At 42.5% G+C, this 22528-nt stretch overlaps 1 protein-coding gene across 1 annotated transcript; it reads left to right on the top strand.

The window, feature by feature from the left end:
- The first annotated feature begins 13942 nt into the window (after positions 1-13942).
- On the top strand, positions 13943-17617 carry slitrk6 (SLIT and NTRK-like family, member 6). Its single transcript, XM_067985488.1, has one exon. It carries the CDS (start codon positions 13954-13956, stop codon positions 16507-16509), a length of 2556 nt encoding a protein of 851 aa, XP_067841589.1. The 5' UTR covers positions 13943-13953; the 3' UTR covers positions 16510-17617.
- The last annotated feature ends 4911 nt before the right edge of the window (positions 17618-22528 follow it).

Genomic DNA, 22528 nt, shown 5'->3' on the forward strand with positions numbered 1-22528 from the left:
TTCTGCAGTACTGTGCTCTCAGTGTCTGACATAAGCTTCCCTTTTTTGCCTTATCTTACCCTGTATGCTCCTTGTCAACCAGGGAGTCTAGATTTGGCAGTCACACCCTTTTTCTTTGTGGGAACATGTTTACTCTGAACCTCTTGAATCTCCCCCTTGAATGCCTCCCACTGCTCTGATATTGATTTACCTTCAATTAGCTGTTTCCAGTCCACTTTTGCTAAATCACATCTCAGCTTAGTAAATTTGACCTTTCCCCAACCGCCTGTCTGCTCCCCTAACTATAGAATGCCCTATCACTATTGCTCTCTTGACCTTTCTCCTCCCACTCTGTACAGCTGAGCCACCCTGGCTCTGGCTGCACTCCGCAGGAGAACTCTCTCCCTCACCAATACCGGTTAGAGAGCAAGATGTCCTCAGGGGACTCCTGCACTACCTGTCTGGTCCTCCTTGTTTGTCTGGTGGTCACCCAGTTCCTCTCTGCCTGCACTTTCTTAAGCTGTGGGGTGACCACCTGCTGAAACGTGCTATCCACGGCACTCTCAGCATCACTGATGCACTGCAGTGACGCCAGCTGTTGCTCAAGCTCCGAAACCCGGAGTTCGAGCTCCTCCAGCTGATGACATTTCCTGCACATGTGGTTGTGCAGGACACAGGGAGCATCCTAGAGTTCTCACATGGCCGAGGATGTGCATTCGATGGGTCTGAGCTGCCTTGCCATGCCTCAATTTATTAAATAAACTTAACTGAATATAAACTAAAGACTTAAAATAAACACTCACCAGCTACTCACCAATCAGCTCCTTCCCTTGTGCTGATGTCACTTTGGTTTTATCCTTTCTCTCCGTGAAGTCTCCCATCTCTGTGAAGTGGAAGAAAAAGATCCTCTGAATCTGATGTAGTTTTTTAAATCCACAATGCTATGCTCATTGTTAACTGATAATCCATGTGTGTAATACTGTTCCTGTTTGTATTGGTATAAATGGCCACTCTACTTGTGTAGATAGAATTAAACAGGTAACTGCATCACACTAATTTGGGGGTAGTTTTATTAAGGCACTTTACACAGCTATGCAAGTGGTTAGTGCGTTTAACTACCACATAGCCAAGAACTCTCCTATTTGCAGTATCTTAACCTACCGCTGGCAGTAAGTTAAGACATCCAATGAGATATTATTTGAAATTATTTAAATTTACCATATCAACAGCTATAAATGTGATGTATGCTAATGGCATTAAATGGCAGATACAGAATGCTAAGTCAACAATCAAATATAACAAGATTTTCTGCAGCCGAACAGTTTGTTCTGATCACACAATTTCTTAAACATGAAGCTGCCTGTTTTTTTTGGTAGAAACTGTTTTCCCAGCTACAGAAGGGCTCACGAAGGCATGGACAAGATTGTACATGCAGTCAACAAAGCTTCTAAAATTCCACAAAGTGCGCAGGATTGCATATCAGTGACCTAAAATGGGTACAAAAAACGAACGTTGCTTCCAACAAACAACGGTGCATATTAAAGCACAGAAGTCAAGGAGCTCCAAAAAAGAGATTTATTTGGGTCATCACACCAACTTCCAAACAAAGCTTCTGATGAGAGAGATAATTCTTCTTCAAAATTAGAACTAGCCGTAAGTATGACTTTTTTTCCCCTGCTGTTGTCCCATATAGAAGTATTGTACAAGTACCATTCATAGATTCTTTCTTAATTTACTTTTAACCTCACTTTATAAAGTCATTAGACCACATGAAATAGACTTGTGTTCATGTTCCTATGCTACACTGCTAAATCATTTTCCATATTATCGTCCTTCTAAATTTCTAAAATATATCTAGCCTAAAGAGATTAAGAGGACCATCTCTTTCTTGTTTCCACAGATAATCTGCATTTATCCAGGTCTGCTGAATCCAACCCTAAGGCCATTGTTTCTTGGACATCAATAACAAAGCAATAGAGATGTCAAATAACCAGGCAAAGGGAACCCAGAGTCCAGAGTTTAAATTGTGCAGCTGGGTGGCAGAGGAACCCTTTACATTTCACTGGCTCATTCACAGGACTTTCTCTGGAGTGTAACATAGAAGTTAAAGGGTCTGCCAGAACAGACCGGGGGCATGCCAACCAGACAAAACAGATGCTGGCTGCTCGACACCCCAACTACCACTCCAGAACCTTCTTCAGGCCACTAACAATGTTCATGCCAATTTGCAGATGCAGCGTCACAGTCACTCTGCACAATATGAGGCAGTTGGATTCAACATTGTATGACTGCTGAATCAATGTGCTTATTACACTAATGCACCATCAACAATACTCCTCCACACAGCTCCAGGACGTTGCCATTCAGAGTTTCATTGCGTTCTCTGAAGGTCTTTCCATGGACGTTCCTGGTCAAGTATTCAATTTTCTTTTGGCATTGGTGGCTCCCAGTGCACAGTACCACTCCATGGAAGATACTTCAAGTGACAGGTTCTGACAGGTCCTCCCAAAATTTTGCAGCCAGTACTGTGTAGGTCTGTCAATGAATAAAGTGACATTTGAAGATCACGTATCATTGTAATACGTTGAAAAATATTTGTTTTTAATTACTGTTAATTATTGTTCAGTGGTGACTACAACTATTGTGACATTGCAAATATTGGATAGCATATATATGTACTACCTGTAATTACAATGATATGTATATTGACTTGAAGTACCAATACAACTAATTTCACCTGTAATATTTATCTAGTCCTTGAAGGCAAGAGATTTGATTTTTCTTATTTCTGTCTCAAATTTCTTCTTTCTTCGAAACCAGTTTTTACAAAACCATATATCAAATGTTGATTCATAGTATTCAACATGTTGGTTGTCAGTCTTAGCTCAGTGGTAGCACTCTTGCCTCTGAGTCAGAAGTTCATGCATTTACGCCCCACTCCAGAATGTGTGCACATAACCCAGGTTGACACTCCAATGCAGTACTGAGGGAGCACTCAGTAAACTGAAGGCCTGCCTGCTCTCTCAAGAGGACATTGAAAATTTCATAGCACTATTCAAAGAAGAGCAGAGGAATTTTCCTGGTATCCCAGCCAATATTCATCCCTGAACCAACATCACAAAAGAAACATATTTATCTGGTCAATTATCTCATTACTGTTTGTGGGACCTTGCTGTGTGCAAATTGGCTGCCGTGTTTCCCTAAATTACGTGGAGATGCCGGTGATGGACTGGGGTTGACAATTGTAAACAATTTTACAACACCAAGTTATAGTCCAGCAATTTTATTTTAAATTCACAAGCTTTCGGAGGCTTCCTCCTTCGTCAGGTAAATGTTCAGGAGCTCCTTGAAGCCTACGCATTTATACATCACAGAACAATACATGGTGTTTACAGACTGCCCCTGCAACTGCCCGTTGCCAAGGCAATCACCGTGTTCAGACAGAGAGGTGTCACCTGCAGAACCCCCGAATACACATTCAACAAAAAAACAAACAGGAAAAAAAAACAGAGAGAGGCAGAAACATCCGGAAGGCAGAGAAAGCCAGCAAATGACCCATTATATTAAAAACAGATAACATTTGTTCGCTGGTGGGGTAACGTGTAGCGTGACATGAACCCAAGATCCCGGTTGAGGCCGTCCTCATGGGTGCGGAACTTGGCTATCAATTTCTGCTCGACGATTTTGCGTTGTCGTGTGTCTCGAAGGCCGCCTTGGAGTACGCTTACCCGAAGGTCGGTGGATGAATGTCCATGACTGCTGAAGTGTTCCCCGACTGGGAGGGAACCCTCCTGTTTGGCGATTGTTGCGCGGTGTCCGTTCATCCGTTGTCGCAGCGTCTGCATGGTCTCGCCAATGTACCATGCTCTGGGGCATCCTTTCCTGCAACGTATGAGGTAGACAACGTTGGCCGAGTCACAGGAGTATGAACCATGCACCTGGTGGGTGGTGTCCTCTCGTGTGATGGTGGTATCTGTGTCGATGATCTGGCATGTCTTGCAGAGGTTACCGTGGCAGGGTTGTGTGGTGTCGTGGACGCTGTTCTCTTGAAAGCTAGGTAATTTGCTGCGAATGATGGTCTGTTTGAGGTTGGGTGGCTGTTTAAAGGCGAGTAGTGGAGGTGTGGGGATGGCCATAGCGAGGTGTTTGTCCTCATTGATGACATGTTGAAGGCTGCGGAGAACATGGCGTAGTTTCTCCGCTCCGGGGAAGTACTGGACGACAAAGGGTACTCTGTTGGTTGCGTCCCGTGTTGGTCTCCTGAGGAGGTCTATGCGATTTTTTGCTGTGGCCCGTCGGAACTGTCGATCGATGAGTCGAGCGTCATATCCCGTTCTTACTAGGGCGTCTTTCAGCGTCTGTAGGTGTCCATCGCGTTCCTCCTCGTCTGAGCAGACCCTGTGTATTCGCAGGGCCTGTCCATAGGGGATGGCCTCTTTGACGTGGTTAGGGTGGAAGCTGGAAAAGTGGAGCATCGTGAGGTTGTCCGTGGGCTTGCGGTAGAGTGAGGTGCTGAGGTGCCCGTCTTTGATGGAGATTCGTGTGTCCAAGAAAGAAACTGATTCTGAGGAGTAGTCCATGGTGAGCTTGATGGTGGGATGGAACTTGTTGATGTTATCGTGTAGTCTCTTTAGTGATTCCTTGCCGTGGGTCCCCTGGTACCACGGTTGCAACCACAGGGAAGTCTATTGTCAATTTATCCGACCACACCCTTCAAGCAGACGAAATCGAAGTTCTCAGCCGAGGGCTCAATTTCTGCCCCACTACCAAAATGGATCCCACTAGTCTCGCGGCGGACACAGAGGAATTCATCAGGAGAATGAGGCTCCGGGAATTCTACCACAAACCCCAAGATTTCAGCAGCGAACCCAATGAGACAATCGACGATCCGGAACAGCAGACAGAGGGATCCGCGGTACAGCAACCGAAGAGGAAAGAGTCAAACTGGACTCCTCCGGAGGGTCGCTGCCCTCAGCTGGACATGTATGCTCAAGCTGTCAGGAAATGCGTCAATGCCAGATTCATCAGCCGCACTCAGAAGACAGTCCAGAATATCACCCGAGCACAACGCAACGCCATCAACGCTCTCAAGACCAACCGCAACATCGTCATCAAACCAGCGGACAAAGGAGGAGCCATAGTCATGCAGAACAGAACAGACTATTGCAAAGAAGCATACCGACAACTGGACAACCAGGAACACTACAGACGGTTACCCGCAGATCCGACCAAAGAACACACCCACCAGCTCAACAAACTGATCAAGACCTTCGATCCAGACCTTCAAAGCATCCTACGCACTCTCATCCCACGTGATCCCCGCGTGGGAGACTTCTACTGCCTCCCAAAGATACACAAAGCCAACACACCCGGACGTCCCATCGTATCAGGCAACGGAACCCTGTGTGAGAACCTCTCTGGATACATCGAGGGCATCCTGAAACCCATCGTACAGGGAACCCCCAGCTTCTGTCGCGACACTACAGACTTCCTACAAAAACTCAGTACCCACGGACCAGTTGAACCAGGAACACTTCTCACCACGATGGACGTCTCGGCACTATACACCAGTATCCCCCACGATGACGGCATCGCTGCGACAGCATCAATACTCAACACCAACAACAGCCAATCTCCGGAAGCCATCCTACAACTCATCCGCTTCATCCTGGATCACAATGTCTTCACCTTCGATAACCAGTTCTTTACCCAAACACACGGAACAGCCATGGGGACCAAATTCGCACCCCAATACGCCAACATTTTCATGCACAAGTTCGAGCAGGACTTCTTCACTGCACAAGACCTCCAACCAACACTATACACCAGATACATCGACGACATTTTCTTTCTATGGACCCACAGCAAGGAATCACTAAAGAGACTACACGATAACATCAACAAGTTCCATCCCACCATCAAGCTCACCATGGACTGCTCCTCAGAATCAGTTTCTTTCTTGGACACACGAATCTCCATCAAAGACGGGCACCTCAGCACCTCACTCTACCGCAAGCCCACGGACAACCTCACGATGCTCCACTTTTCCAGCTTCCACCCTAACCACGTCAAAGAGGCCATCCCCTATGGACAGGCCCTGCGAATACACAGGGTCTGCTCAGACGAGGAGGAACGCGATGGACACCTACAGACGCTGAAAGACGCCCTAGTAAGAACGGGATATGACGCTCGACTCATCGATCGACAGTTCCGACGGGCCACAGCAAAAAATCGCATAGACCTCCTCAGGAGACCAACACGGGACGCAACCAACAGAGTACCCTTTGTCGTCCAGTACTTCCCCGGAGCGGAGAAACTACGCCATGTTCTCCGCAGCCTTCAACATGTCATCAATGAGGACAAACACCTCGCTATGGCCATCCCCACACCTCCACTACTCGCCTTTAAACAGCCACCCAACCTCAAACAGACCATCATTCGCAGCAAATTACCGAGCTTTCAAGAGAACAGCGTCCACGACACCACACAACCCTGCCACGGTAACCTCTGCAAGACATGCCAGATCATCGACACAGATACCACCATCACACGAGAGGACACCACCCACCAGGTGCATGGTTCATACTCCTGTGACTCGGCCAACGTTGTCTACCTCATACGTTGCAGGAAAGGATGCCCCAGAGCATGGTACATTGGCGAGACCATGCAGACGCTGCGACAACGGATGAACGGACACCGCGCAACAATCGCCAAACAGGAGGGTTCCCTCCCAGTCGGGGAACACTTCAGCAGTCATGGACATTCATCCACCGACCTTCGGGTAAGCGTACTCCAAGGCGGCCTTCGAGACACACGACAACGCAAAATCGTCGAGCAGAAATTGATAGCCAAGTTCCGCACCCATGAGGACGGCCTCAACCGGGATCTTGGGTTCATGTCACGCTACACGTTACCCCACCAGCGAACAAATGTTATCTGTTTTTAATATAATGGGTCATTTGCTGGCTTTCTCTGCCTTCCGGATGTTTCTGCCTCTCTCTGTTTTTTTTTCCTGTTTGTTTTTTTGTTGAATGTGTATTCGGGGGTTCTGCAGGTGACACCTCTCTGTCTGAACACGGTGATTGCCTTGGCAACGGGCAGTTGCAGGGGCAGTCTGTAAACACCATGTATTGTTCTGTGATGTATAAATGCGTAGGCTTCAAGGAGCTCCTGAACATTTACCTGACGAAGGAGGAAGCCTCCGAAAGCTTGTGAATTTAAAATAAAATTGCTGGACTATAACTTGGTGTTGTAAAATTGTTTACAATTCCCTACATTACAACAGTGACTACCCTTTAAAAGCACTTCATTGGCTGTGAAGTGCTTTGGGATGTCCCGGGATTGTGAAAGATGCTATGTAAATGCAAGTTCTTTCTTCTTTCTCTTACTCGATATTACTGTTATAGTTTCTGGAATGTCCATGTCTAATTTTATCATGTGGTTCAGCTAATCTTAACATACTCAAATAAAGGATATCTTGACTTATTGCAGTTACAAAAGATAATTTATTTATTCCACAAAAATATTGAACCTACATCTATGCCCGATATATTTATTTAGAATAATGCACAGTATGAGTGCAATGCAAGGAGAGCGTGTTCCGTATATTGCAACACACACCAGTTAATAGGTGTAAGCAAACAGTTGGAACACAAGAATTTTTAGAACCAAGAAAAGACCATCATATCCAACCAGCCCTTGCTGCTTCTTCAGAGATCAGCCTCACCTGCTCACCTTTTCACCAAATCCCTCAATTTGCTGTGACAAGTATTTTTGGACCACGTCTTCCACATCTTGTCAAAGGATTCCTATACCACGATATTGTTTTGTGTCACATGGGATCTTTCTGTTACAGTAAACACTATTAACTGTCACAGTACAAAAGAAAAGTGTTTGTGTTACAATGGTATTAACTGGAAGTTGTCATTAACTGTCGTAATCAAGAGCTGCAGTAAAGGATCTGGTTGATCTTTAATTGATACAATTGTGTAAATAACCTGTGATATATAGAGGATCTCATAGGCTGATAGTTCATACACCTTTATCTAACAAGGGCATTGCAGTGAGAGTGGTGATGAAAGAGGGCTGTGATCAATTGTATTCCTCACATATATCTTCATAATAATGATGTGCAACACCCTAGAGAGAAACCAATGCATTCTCTATATCAGTGCTAATGCTTAAGACATCTGTTCTCATTTTTATTCTGTGAACACCTGAACAGTACTACGAAGAAAACTTGCTAAAATAGCATCTGCTACAGAACATGGCTATGTGGTGGAACTTCATATTTTCTACATTGGAGTAAAACAGTAAAGAGCCCTTCATAAATTAAGGTTTGGGTGTGACATAAAACAATCCCCATTTCTATAATGCTCCTCACAGTTAGAACATGGCACTGGAATACAATGATCTCTGGTGGGGAGAATGGTCAATGCCACTGAGACATTTGAACAATGGGAGAAGATCACCAAGGTTTTCTCCATAACGTATACTCTTGAAGATGGCAGATATTTTCTGGGAAAAAGCAAGGTTGGTGTTTGTGTTCAAAAATGCAAAGCACTAACATGGAAAAAGGCTTATGCGTGCTTTCAACAACATATTCACACAGACACACACAACAACGTGCATTTATATAGCACCTTTAACGTAGTAAAATGTCCCAAGGCGCTTCACAGGAACATTATCAACAAAATTTGACACGGAGCCACATAAGGACAGGTGACCAAAAGTTTGGTCAAAGAGGTAGGTTTTAAGGAACGTCTTAAAGGAGGAGCGCAAGGTAGAGAGGCGGAGAGCTTAGGGCCTAGGCAACTGAAGGCACGGCTGCCAATGGTGGACCGATTAAAATCAGGGATGCGCAAGAGGCCAGAATTGGAGGAGCACAGAGATCTCGGAGAGTTGTAGGGCTGGAGGAGGTTACAGAGGGGCAAGGCCGTGAAGGGATTTGAAAACAAGGATGAGAATTTTAAAAGCGACATTTTCCCGGACCAGGAGCCAAAGTAGGTCAGCGAGCACAGGGGCAATGGGTGAACGGGACTTGGTGCGAGTTAGGATCTGGGCAGCAGAGTTTTGGATGAGCTCAAGTTTGTGGAGGGTGGAAGATGGGAGGCCATCCAGGAGAGCATTGGAACAATCAAGTCTAGAGGTAACAAAGGCATGGATGAGGGTTTCAGCAGCAGATGACACATGTTTATAATAGAATGATCTCTTATTTGGATCCGTTATCTAATTTTGAAGTACTATTTCCAGTCACTGTCTTAATATTAGCACTCCCTGCAAGAATAATCCTAATCCAAGCAGAACATATTTTGACAACCTAGTTATGCTTTTAGAAGAGTTCAAATTAAAAACAAGAATCAGATAGACTAGGAACTGACACATTCATAAATTAAGTCAATTATCAATACCACCCTCAGCCATTCTGGTCCAAAAGCATAACTATCCTTTCCTCCCTCAACACACACGCAAATAAGTTTTGCTTTCAAATATCCCACACAGAGATAACGCCAATTGAAACTCAGTTGTATCTTTTCTTTTACACTCCTTTTTCCTATTGCAACTTACATTTGCATCTAATTTTGTATTACATTGAAATAAAAATGTTAGTGATTTGTGTTGAACAAGTGAGGTGTAAATTTCACATGGAGCAGGGTTAACTCAATCCCCCCTCCCCCAATTAAAGCATTCATTGATGCATTCCAGTCTTTCTATTAAGACTTTCTGGCAATGCAAAATCTGGCATAAACACAAACTGCACTTGAAAAGGGATTGACAAATCACAGTGTTCAAGCAAATAGCGCTTGCATTGTTTCGCCAAAGAAAATCTAACCAATGTCTTCTTCAGTTCTTTCAATATGTAAAATCTTCTTAATCAGATTTTATTTTTTAGCTGCATGGGAAGGAAAAACATTTTTTATTGCCAAACTTCCACAGAAATGTTGGGACCCATGAATCACATGGGTTTGTCATTTTTCAGATACCATGGCCCCGATATTAATGGGGAGCCGGGGAGGGTGCGAGGGAGGCCGAAATCGTTTGAAGAACCCAGCAAGGCCGCGACATGGAAGCCCTGCCGATCTTAGCATATTGTAGGGCCAGCAGCCGGCCAAATAGACAGCCTGGCGGGTGGGAAGAAACGCTAGTGGCAGGAGGCCACAGCCGGGGACCCGTGGGGACAGTCCCCGGCACTGGGAAGGGAGTATCAGCTCCAAGCATCGATCGGGAGGGCTGGGGGAGGCCGGTGATCGGGAGGGCTGGGGAGGGGAGGGGATGAAGATCAGGGCTGGGGGAGGCTGAAGGCTTCCTTGAGGGGTCTGGGGGGGAGCACTCCTGCTCCTTCTGATCCACAAGGAGTGATAAAGAGCCACTTACCTTGGGGAGCTGGCAGCTCACGCCTCAGATCAGCTGCCAGGAATCTCACAGGTTGGGCCTCTCCCTCAATTACTGTTAAATTTAAGTTCTGGTGCCAACTTTGGTATACTAATTAGGTTGCCGCCTGTCTTTTGCAGGAGACTTGCTCGAGGCCTAATTTCTGCACTTTAAAATTTAATGGGGCGGGAATGAGGTCGGGTTGAGGTCTGGTTGCCCGATCCTGATATTTTAACCCCCGACCCCAACCCTGACCCTCTCCCGCCCGTCGGGGATTAGGGGGTTTAAAATCGAGGCCCATGCGTACACATCAGATGTGTCTAACTGCATTCACTTTCAGCACCTTTTCTGACTGGAGATAAGCAACCATTGGGAAATCTCATATAAAAAATGAAATATGAAGCAGTCCAGATACAAAATAAACCAAAGTGCCCTGAATTCAACATTTTCAGAATTAAATAAATTGGTTGAATTTGAATAACTTCAGATTTTATAATCAATTTAGAGCTTGTCAATGCTTATCAGCCTACTGTGCGCTCCAGAATTCCCTGCAAAGGACTTTCATTGTGGAGCATTGTGAGAATCTTTCATTATGCCAAACACCGCCACACCAAGTCACCTGTATCACAGTGCTTCCTAATTCATGGTCATTTACATTCATTGAAAAAACCCTGAAAAATACAGCATCCTGGTTCCACATGTGTTTGTATAATACATTTTATAATGCCCAGTTTTCATATTGAAGTAAATTATATATTGAAGCTATGCATGATTCTGAATGTATAACAAAAGAAAGCAAGGTATTGAATTTTCAGTTCCTGACCACATACTAATTTACGCCTATGATATAAAATGCTATATACAAGTAATACATATATCACTTAAAGAGACTGAATTTGAATAATATTAAAAACGTTTGCACACAATCTGCTCTGAAGGTGTAAAAATGTTCATGTAGCAACTTACAAGGAATATGTAATGGAACTTGAGGTCCAATTCCATGCTCCGAGTGGGGAGCTGAGCTTGCAGGGAGCACACCATGAGAAATTGTTGCTCGCCCACAATGTGCTCCCTGCTGGCGCAGCTCCCCATTGGGAATGCAAGATCGACCATTTGTTTTACTGAACAAAATAAACTATTTTGATATTGGACCTATAATATGAGGTCAAAGTATCTACCGGTCTCACGTTGGTATCTGTGGAGTGCGGTGTGCAGTTGGTAGACCGTATTTTACTGTTCCCATGCCTGGGCCTATTGGATCGTATGGGTGCAGCACATAATGGGAAGGTCGGGTCGGACAGATCACACACCTGTGAAGGAGCTGACCAACTTTTCTATCCATTTAAAGAGTAGGAAATTGGGCAGGCTGCCTTATGGGCATATGCTTCTCCCTGCCTGATATTCCTCAATGTGCTGAACCCAGGTAATTCAATTTGCCCAAGCACAGAAGCAGAAAGATCTACCTCGTATTGTTCATTGTACACCCCCAGGTTGCAAGAAGGCCAGCAGCAAAGTAGCTCCATGCGTGCAGGTGGCAGCATTGTTTTCTTATAATATTAAAAAGTCTGTGGGCAACTTTAAAATGCAGCTTTGCATCAGGATGGAATTATAGTAAAATTGGAGTGAGATGTCCTCCTGCCGAGATTTGTTTTAATATATTTGCTTTTGGAACTTAGACAACGCTGGTAAGATTGCATTTATTTCCTATCTCTATTTTCCCTGACAACTGAGTGGCTTCTGTTCTACTCTAGAGGACATTAAAAGTCAACTACAATGTGGAGCAGAGTCACATGTTGGCTAGACCAGGTTCCCTTCTTGGAAGGGCATCAGTAAACTAGTTGATTTTTGCCATTTTTCATGATCGTTTTTTCTGTTGCCAGCCCACAAATTACTAGACTTATTAAATTCAGCTTCATACCTTGCCATGCTGGATTTGAGTTTACAACCTCTGGTTAGCGAGACAGTACAATAACCATATCACTTGATTTAGGTATGCTTGGTAGCCTCCACTTATAGTGCTACAGTCGTGCATCTAAACCTGGTTGGCAGTAATGCAAACATGACAGCATAACCGGAGCCTTTGAGTTATGAATGACATACTTAACTTTTTTTTTATATAACTGAATTCTGTCATGTATATAAGATAATTCAACATGTTAAATTGGAAAGAGGAATTTTGAATATAAAGTCAATACACTTTTAAAATATTCCATCTAATTTCAGAACAGGTTATGCCTCACTACATCTTGCAAGATGTGATATTAAGACAATTTAAATGGTTCTTACTATACAGTTGTAGTTTTAATCTCTGGAGTAGTTCAAGACAATTGTGAGGAAAATGGGAGACAGACTCTGTAGAGAAGGTCAGAGAAGTTGGAAAATGAGGGTGGCAAGTATATTGTAAAGTACCAATGTATTCATGCAATGTTGCTGTTTATCTGCTGTGTTTAAGTTTATTAAATGATAGAAGGAAATTGCTTGTGTCTATTCCGATTACCAGTATGAACAGTTATGCCTGATGGCTTGCAAACATCTAAAAGATAAACCACAGCAAATAAATTACTGCTTTTATATCCACATATGTGGTGTAAAATGTGATTAAAAAGGCGACACCACAATAAACAGCTTGAAGATAAGCAGAAGAGAGTACATTTTCATCTTTAGTGCTTCTCAGTGCAGAGCTTTGCACTCTCATGGAATTCACCATGGGAAATTGCGAATGCACAGCAAGCGATTTTCTATCCATTAAGCAGAATCAGCCCTATAAGACATTCAAACTACTTGCCCCCTGGCATCATTTTCAGTCTATCAGAAGTTAATGGTTGGAAAGTCCTGGGATCACACTCGAATGCCCAACATATGCTTCCAGTGCTCCAGTGCACAAAGCTCTATGCTGGGTATGTCAAAGATGAAAATTTGCCCTTAGATATTTTAATTCAAATGAAGGGTGTTGGTGCTTACAAGTTCACCATAGTACCTGTTCTGATGTTAAAGGTGCATTTAGACTGCTGCTTGGAGTCAGAGACTGGCAGAAACTTCAATTCTGTTGCCAAGGAGAGATTCCTGTGCCAGCGTGCTTGCATGCATGTAGCCCCTCTCCAGGCAGTGACATTTTAAATGTTTAGACAGTGTGTTGGCAGCAGCCACGTTGTCTAAACATTTAAGTTAACTGCAGGTCAATTTAAAAAGTCCAGAAAATCCAAGGGACCCTTGAGCACATTTTACACCCAGCTTGACAATGCACTGGATTTGCACACCATATGGTGATAAACATGAGCGGTGTGAGTCTACAACTTCACAGTGTTTCCCTGTGGAGTCAGGTGAGCCCCGTCTCTAGGCCTACACTACAAGTGAGCGTCAGTGCGAAGTAGAAACTGGTTAGCATAACCACATAATTTGCAATGCAAATATGTCCTACAACATAATCCTGTTTATCATAAATTATGTCTCTATTTAAGATTATGTTTTCAGATTTAAATTAGAGACTTTTTTTGTGTTCCTCTAAATATACAGTGTTCATAAAATAACATAAATTGTGTGGATTTTTGTTTTTAACAGATATTTGACCACAGTGAACTTTGAATGGACTTTATTTCTGAGAAAATGTTGACCTGGATCCTTCTTCTAAGTGCGGCTTTAGTTCTAATCAATTCTCAGAAGGCAGATCCTTCAAATGCTTCAGATGAGGAAGTGTGTGAGAGTCTTTGCTCCTGTGAGGAAAGAGATGGTTTGCTGCACATAAACTGTCAAAACAAGGACATTACCGAAATATCCCAAATAAAACCGCCGCAGACACGTACCTACAATCTTAACCTACAAGAAAACTTTGTGAGCATGTTATATCACAATGACTTCATCAACTTCAGCAGTGCTTTGTCACTGCATCTCGGCAAGAATAATTTGCAAGACTTGGAAGCTGAGATTTTCGCTGGCCTTAGTTCCCTGAAACGCTTACATATCAATGGCAACTATTTGGAAGTGCTGCGAGAGGGCACATTTCGAGGACTGGACAATTTGGAATTCCTTCAGGCAGACAATAATTTAATCCACATTATTGAGCCTGGCGCATTCAGTAAGCTCCACCGGCTAAAAGTGCTCATCCTGAACGACAATGCGATCCCCTTCCTCCCCACTAACATCTTCCGTTTTGTGCCCTTGACGCACCTGGACCTTCGAGGAAATTACTTAGATTCACTTCCTTATGTTGGTCTGTTGGAGCATATTGGCAGAATAATGGAGCTTCAACTGGAGGACAACCGGTGGAAGTGCGATTGTGATTTATTGCCACTCAGAACTTGGCTGGAAAACATGCCTCCCCAGTCTAATATCGGTGATGTTGTTTGCGTGAACCCACCTAGACTGAAAGGTAAAGTTTTAACCAAAACACCAGTTACAGAGATTTGCCCTACTGGATCTGGAACTGACTTCGAAGAGCCCATAAAGTCAATTCATTTGGTGGTAACTCCAGCTGCTGATAATACTTATATCAACATTCATAGTGCTAATAAATCAGTTATTAAAGAACCTAAAAAGGATCCATATATTCCACAACCCGATGGACAGGATGATGGTAAAATTCCTATAAGAAGGCCTGTGAGCCATCCAAAATCAGCCTGCACAACAACTTGTCATTGTAGCACACAACCAAATGTTGGGCAAATAATGAAATGTCAAGAAAGAAACATTAAAAGTTTATCAGACCTTGTACCCAGTCCACCAAATCCATTAAAGCTTTATTTAACTGATAACATTATTCAGTCGGTGACAAAATCCGATCTCCTAGATTATGGCAGCCTGGATTTACTCCATTTAGGGAACAATCGAATAACAGTAATTGAGGATGGTGCTTTTGCAAACCTCACCAATCTCCACAAGCTGTATTTGAATGGGAACAGTATTATAAGATTAACAAAAGAAATGTTCATTGGGCTCCGTTGCCTTCAATACTTGTATCTGGAACACAATATAATCAAAGAGATATTACCAGGGACATTCAGTGTCCTACCACAGCTCAAAGTCTTATATTTGAACAATAACCTCCTTCATAGTTTGCCTCCACATATATTTGCTGGCCCTCCACTCTTACGGTTAAATCTTAAAAATAACCATTTTATGCATCTCCCTGTGAGCAATGTAATAGATCAACTAGAATTTCTAGTTCAGATTGATCTAGAAGACAACCCATGGGATTGCACTTGTGACTTAGTAAGCTTGAAACAATGGATGGAAAAACTCAATAAAAATGTAACGGTGAGCGAGATTATGTGTGAGTCTCCTGAAAAGTTTGCCAAGAAAGATTTGAAAATGTTAAAAAATGAATTGATATGTCCTGGATTAATAAATATCCTGGCTCCACCAACTCAGCCCAATGATATCAGCCTGACCACGACGGCCACTAGTACTGCCTCCAGCCTCCTGAGTTCTATCACAGACACAGTTCCACTTTCCGTTTTGATCCTTAGCATGTTGGTGGTATTCATATTGATTGTATTCAGTGCAGCTGGGTTGGTGGTCCTTGTGCTCCATCGTCGGAGGAGATCAAAGAAAAAACAAAAATCTACACTAGTACAGGACTGCAGTCCATTGCACGTTCAGTACAGTGTATATGGACATAAGAGGACCCACCATACTGAAGAAAGACCAGATGGAAATATATATGAGCAGCATACAATTAACGCAATAGGTCCAGTGTGCAGAAGCCGTCCTTATAACATTAGAGATGCAGAGCTGGACAGTGAAAGCAAAGTCGGAAATGAGCCAAAAATGATTTACAGGAGTCACATGGAGAGAGAAAATGATTCTCTGCTCACAGGTTCCAATATCAAATTCAGTGTAATAGAGCAGACCCCAGAATTTTTGCCCCTCCGTGATCCTAGTTCAATGTACAGAAATATTCTTGAAAGGGAAAGGGAACTTCAGAAAATCGGGATCACTGAATACCTGAAGAAAAATATCCCTCAGGTACAATCAGAAATCGATGTTCGATACCCATCAAGGCATGAAGAGCTGAAACTGATGGAAGCGATCATGTATTCAAGACCTAAAAAAGTTATGGTTGAAGAGACGAAAAATGAATATTTTGAGCTGAAAGCAAAGCTACAAACTGAGCCTGACTACCTAGAGGTACTGGAACAACAGTCAGCATTGAACCAACCATAATTTCTTGAAGGATATTTTTATCTGGTTGTTACATTGTGATAAATGAGCTCATTTGCTATACTAAGACATTAGTGCCTTTACAGATGATTCTCTTTCTCTACATACAATACAGCAGTAATCCTTATTAAACTCAGGGATCGATAGACAAACCATTGGGAACAGCCATTGAGAAAGCAGATACAGGTACAGTAACTGCCAACAGCATTTGTTTCACAGTATACAGACTGTGCGGTAGTCAAGCACAAAGCTTTATAAAGCGTCAGGACGATCATTTTGTAGTTGTAAAGACAATCCTATTAATATAACTTAAAGATGTTGTCATGTGAACCAATGGTGGTCGAAAGAGGGTACCTGAAGGTGTGATTACTGCCTGTATGCACATTTACTGGGAAGCCTTATTTTCAAGGCCACTGGTTTGCAGTTATCATGGAAAAATGGATTGAATCGTGGAACGTGATCCCCAAAACAACAGTAAAAATATAACAAAACGGGATATGACTTATTCGGTCAACGTAAACCAGTGACCATGCTCATTTTTATATTAGTTAACATGTATACACTCACAGTCTTCTGTTATGATTTCATTGTCTGATATGGGGGGAGGGATGTTACATGACTTTTGACAATCCAATCTTCTGATGCTGCTCGATTTTGTTTTAAATTATAGACTATAGTTTGTACTTGCAAATGTGCAAGTCTGAAATAACTACTGTAAGAAGCAGACACAGACGTGGCTGCATACTGTATTTATACTGTGTCATGTTCTCTTTGTGACGTTTCTCTTGAGTCAGTTATATCATTAGGCATTCCCACTTCCTCTAAGCCTGGGACTACTTTCACTGCTTTTTTTTAAGAAAAATTGAAACGAAAAAAGTTGTGCTTTTTTTTTGTAAATCTTTAAATAACAATAAGTTTAAAAGCTCTGTCACTTGTGGGGGAAAAAGCACACAAAGACCAAAATGTTGAAGGGTATGATTTGTTTCAAATACATTATAGAAGTCTGCAAGTTATTTTTTCATTTACAAAAATGTAAGATTGCTGTAAGCTATTTATTCTGTACAGTTTTGCAAATAAATCAGGGGTGCCTTTCTTGTAAAAAATAATAAAATATGCGCACTGAACTTTTAGTTGAAATAAAGTCAAGATTAAAGAATCTCTCCTCTTTCCATTCTGCCTCTCTTCTGGTTTGGAGCCAACGTCATTCCTGGTGTTCACGTCTGCACAGACTATGCCGGGAATTTCCTCAGAGCTGCTCACGCTCCACTGACATAACTTCGGCAGAAACCCTGATTTCGCGCACAAACGGGATTTCCGCTGCAATTCCAGAGCAGTTACAATGGCCAGAGTGGGACGTGCTCCACCACTTACACCATCCACGTTTATCAAGGACAGCTGCCTATATTGGGCAAATGACGCTAACCATTTGTCATCACCATAGGAGTCAATTAGGAAGCTATTTCATGCAGTTCATGCATCCGCTGATTTCAGGTAAAGTCAGATATTCAGGCAGCTTCAATCAGCTGTTTAAAGCTGCCTCATGTCACCACTTTCCGACTGCCTCCCATAGTTATTAACAGTGTGAACAGCTGATTGAAGCTGTCAAAGGAGTAGGAGTCAGTTTTACCATCCACCGCATATAACGGGCAAATTGTATTAGCACAAACGTGTCCACTACTTGCAGTGGGAGCTGTATTTTAAATTGTGTTACAAGAAAAGGATGTTGCAAAGAATTCAGATAAAAGCACCTCAAGACTAAATGATTTACAATCAGATATCACTTAGCTAACAAGCCTTAAGTACGCAGTCAACATATTTGTGCTATTCTGTTCACTGTGAAGACAAAATGACCCAGCAGAATATGTTAATGCATATTCCATGGTCTTTTGAGGTTCAAATCAAAAGACTGGAAGAAGTCACGAACCTAAACACACTGACATTGTACAGGCATTTGTTAATAAAGAAAATATAAACATGTAAATGTACAAAGTTGTCAGTTTTGCCAATGCAAATCTGTTTGGCATTAGTTGAATAGAAGGCCTGAATTTGGCAGAGTAATGGACTAATGTATTCAGACCAATTATAAATACAGGCGGAGAACAGGTGAGCGCCCAATCCCCACCCATTCTTGCTGCAAGGATGCCCGAGCCACTTAAAGGGCCGAACCTCATTTATGTACCGCCAGTGAGCTGCAGGTGTCAAGCAACAGCCCAGAGTTCTTTTGTTGGCCTAAGTGAAACATATGGGCTCTTCAGACACCCATCATAAGACCCTACCTAAGATGGTAGCAGCTGCAGCACCAGCATAAACGGGGCAGTAAGTAACCCAATGGCATTTGTGGATCGCAACCACCCCCCTTTACACTGGGCGGAGGGAGTTATTGTCGACCCAACTGTGTGTAAAATAAGTGACCTTTCATCAGTAGACAGAACTGGGATTTGAAGGAACAGCTAAAGGCAAAATAGGTTTGCAATAGGTTGTATAAACTCTTAAAATATATATACTCTTCAGGGGAGATTTTATTCTTTGGTGCTCCTGGAACATATCAGGAGTGCATATTGAGAAATGATGCCTTCTTAATCCACGATTTTCTATACATAATGGGAATGAAAAGCTCCCCTTTAATTGCTGGTTTCCCATTATTCAGCTCAGAAATTAAGGTCATTAACCACTTTCTGAAATAAAATAGACAGGGTGTTGAATGAAATGAAAAATAATAAATTCTAGCAGGATCAAAGAGATCTCGCCCCGAAGAACTGAACAAAGAAGTTGGTACATAAAATAACAAGTCGGCAGTGGTAAATATTTAAGTACGGGTTGGATAGAATATATCCTAAAAACATTTTGACTAGGAATGAAGAAGTTCCAGCAAAGGCCCAGTTCCATGGATGAATAAGGAGATTAGGTCAAAAAAAAAGTCCAAGAAAGAAAAGTTGCATTTCTACCACCTTTCATCTTCTCAAGATGTCTACGAACAATTTATAATCAATAGATTACTGTTGAAGTGCAGTTATCATTGTGATATAGGCAAACACGACAGCCAATTTGTGCAAAGGAATGGCCAGATAAGAAGGTATATGAGAAAATACATCAGGAATAACAGAAGCATAAAAAGGAACCAGAAGGTACACTTTTCTACTCTCCCCATTGAATCATTGGTCTCCTGGCTTGATGGAGATAGAGCAGTAAGGGATGTGTTGGGTGATGAGGTTACAAATTACAGTGGTATACAATTATGCTATTGAAGGCCCACAGTATCTCCTGAATGCCCATTGTTGGTTGCTAGGTCTGTTAATTTAACACCATGGCAATGGCACACAACATAATAGAAAATGTACCAATGCGATCATGGACAGACATGTTTATGACTGGTAGGTTGATGAGAACGAGATCAAGTAGTTTATTCCTTTATGTTGGTTTCCTGACCCCCTGATACAGGCCCAGTTAAGTACCTATATGCTTCAGGATTTAGTCAACTTGGTCAATGGTGATGTTACTGAGCTACTCTTAGTGGTGGACATTAAAATCCCCCACCCAGAGTACATTTTATTTTCTTGCTTCCCTCAGTGCTTCCTCCACATGGAAGAGTACTGATTCATCAATTGAAGGGTAAGTGGTGGTCAGCAGGAGGTTTCCTTGACCTTGTTTGACCTGAAGTCATGAGACACTGTAAGGTCAGAATCAATAAACTCTGGAAGGAGAGTTGCCATTTCATGGGATACTTGCACCAGTACTGGGACAGGAAGGAGCTGTACCTTTGGAACGGGCTTCACCTGAACTGGAGTGGAATCAGTGTCCTAGCAGAAAGGATAAATATGGCTGTCAATAGGACTTTAAACTAGTAAGACGGGGGAAGGCATCTGGTGAATATGACATAAGTCTGAAGGAAAAAGAAATAGGAAATGAGAGTAAAGGTCAGACCAAGATAAGGAATAAGGGTAACATAAATGGTCAGGGAACAATTACAGATATGGAAAGTAAGTACAAAATCATGAAGGGTTTTGATAGAGTAAATAAGGAAAAACTGTTTCCAGTGGCAGAAGGGTCAGTAACCAGAGGACACAGATTTAAAGTAATTGGCAAAAAAACCAGAGGCAACATGAGGGAAAAAAAATTTACATAGCGAGTTATTATGATCTGGAATGCACTGCCTGAAAGGGTGGTGGAAGCAGATTCAATAATAACTTTCAAAAGGGAATTGGATAAATACTTGAAGTGGAAAAATTTGCAGGTCTATGGGGAAAGACCAGGGGAGTGGGGACTAATTGGACAGCTCTTTCAAAGAGCCGGCACAGCCATGATGGGTCTAATGGCCTCCTTCTGTGCTGTATCATTCTATAATATTTCCATATTTCTAAACACATTGATGATTTGAATGCTCTTCTTTCCCATGTTGCACTCATGAGATTTTTTTGGACCTGCCGCTGCCAAAAATTATTTCTATGTTGTTCTTTTCTAATTATTTTGTAGTGATATGTCTTTCGTATGTTATTTATAGTGTCGTTTCTCAACTCTGTGGTCTTACTGACCGACCTTATTCGCTACTGAGCCAACAGGCCTGTTCATCAGGTTCGGCGAGATTTTCAGAAAGAATTATGGGACTTTTGCCTCTTTAAGTTTCATTGGGTGCAAAAACTACATGATTTTCAGACCCCCCAAAATCACTCCAACCAGATTATTAGACAACACTAAGGCACCAAGAGGAACACAAAGCTACAAAAAGGAATGATTACATACAGAGATATTTACTAAGTGGCCATGAATAAGCTTCTAATTTATTGAACAACTTTGACATTAACATAAGGGGGTTCATCAAAAAAAAGTGCATGCTGTCAAAATAGACCGATATTACCACTCTATGTGGCTGTAATATTAAGCATGAATGCAACATTGACTGCAATACATTATAATGATTTAACGAATTGACACTCTCCGTGGAGCTTTGTGCAAGAGGTAATTGAATTTTTAAAATCTACTCTTAACGTATCATTTCATTATTTGTGATCGGGACATTAAGGTCTTTCAAGGAGTTTTCAGACAGGTTCAGTCCCTAGAAAATCAGAAACCAATTGCATTGAAAATGGAATTTTCATAGCTGCCCTAATGGCTGCTGAAAAAGCTTGTGTTGTAGCAGATGTGATACTTGGTGTAGCATGAACCATTGAATAGCATTTTTGTCAAGCTGATCGTTTTTTTATCACATGTATATACTTTGCATTATTGACCATTTGGTAAAGTCATATTCCTTTCATTTACTAGGGAAATCCTTTGACAATGATTTCATCCACAAAGACCAGAAGAAATCCGTACAATTGATGTGGAAATGAAACAAATAGATTCTTCTTTTCTCTGGCAGGGGGATTCCAGCAAAATATATCCACCAGTCAGCATTTATTTTTGAACAAATTTTCTATTTAATTGAGACCTGTCCTTTTTCCTTTCTAAATGCCTGTCCTCAGCATGCTTTCCTGTGTCAATTGCAAACTCTGCATTAAAGAGACGGACCCCGAATTGCCTGTAAGACGACCGTGTAGAAATAAATGACAGACAGCAGACATGTTCTGCTAAGACCCCACATCTGACATCAACTGAACTTTCTGATTCACTCTTACCTGCCTATGTTTTGTGTCCTGTACATAAACCCTTCAACAAAAAAATTTCCCAAAAATAGAGGACACTATTACAAAGTAACAGTGAAAACATCTTGGGCCTGATTTTAGCAGGCCTGCGGGTTTCCGGCGGGTTGGGTTTCGGGTGCGTGGCCTCCGCGCCCGGTGAAATTAGTGGGTTTCCCGAGCAATCGTAGCAGGCAATGCACTAATTGGAATCACTTACCTGCTCCTCCGGGCTCCGCGCTGCTGGTCTGCGCGTCGGGCGGGCTGCGCATGCGCAGTATGATCTGTCAGCTGGAGGCTCTCTACTTAAAGGGGCAGTCCTCCACTGACAGATGCTGCAACCAATGGAACAAATTACAGCATGGATCAGCCCAGGGGGAAGGATGCTCCCAGTTTAATGATGCCTC

This window comes from Heptranchias perlo, chromosome 6 (genome assembly GCF_035084215.1).
Source record: "Heptranchias perlo isolate sHepPer1 chromosome 6, sHepPer1.hap1, whole genome shotgun sequence".
In the NCBI taxonomy this organism is placed as follows: Eukaryota; Metazoa; Chordata; class Chondrichthyes; order Hexanchiformes; family Hexanchidae; genus Heptranchias; species Heptranchias perlo.

Excerpts from the sequence above, each read along its gene's own strand:
- slitrk6 (XM_067985488.1), top strand. The coding sequence starts at position 13,954 with ATGTTGACCTGGATCCTTCTTCTAAGTGCGGCTTTAGTTCTAATCAAT.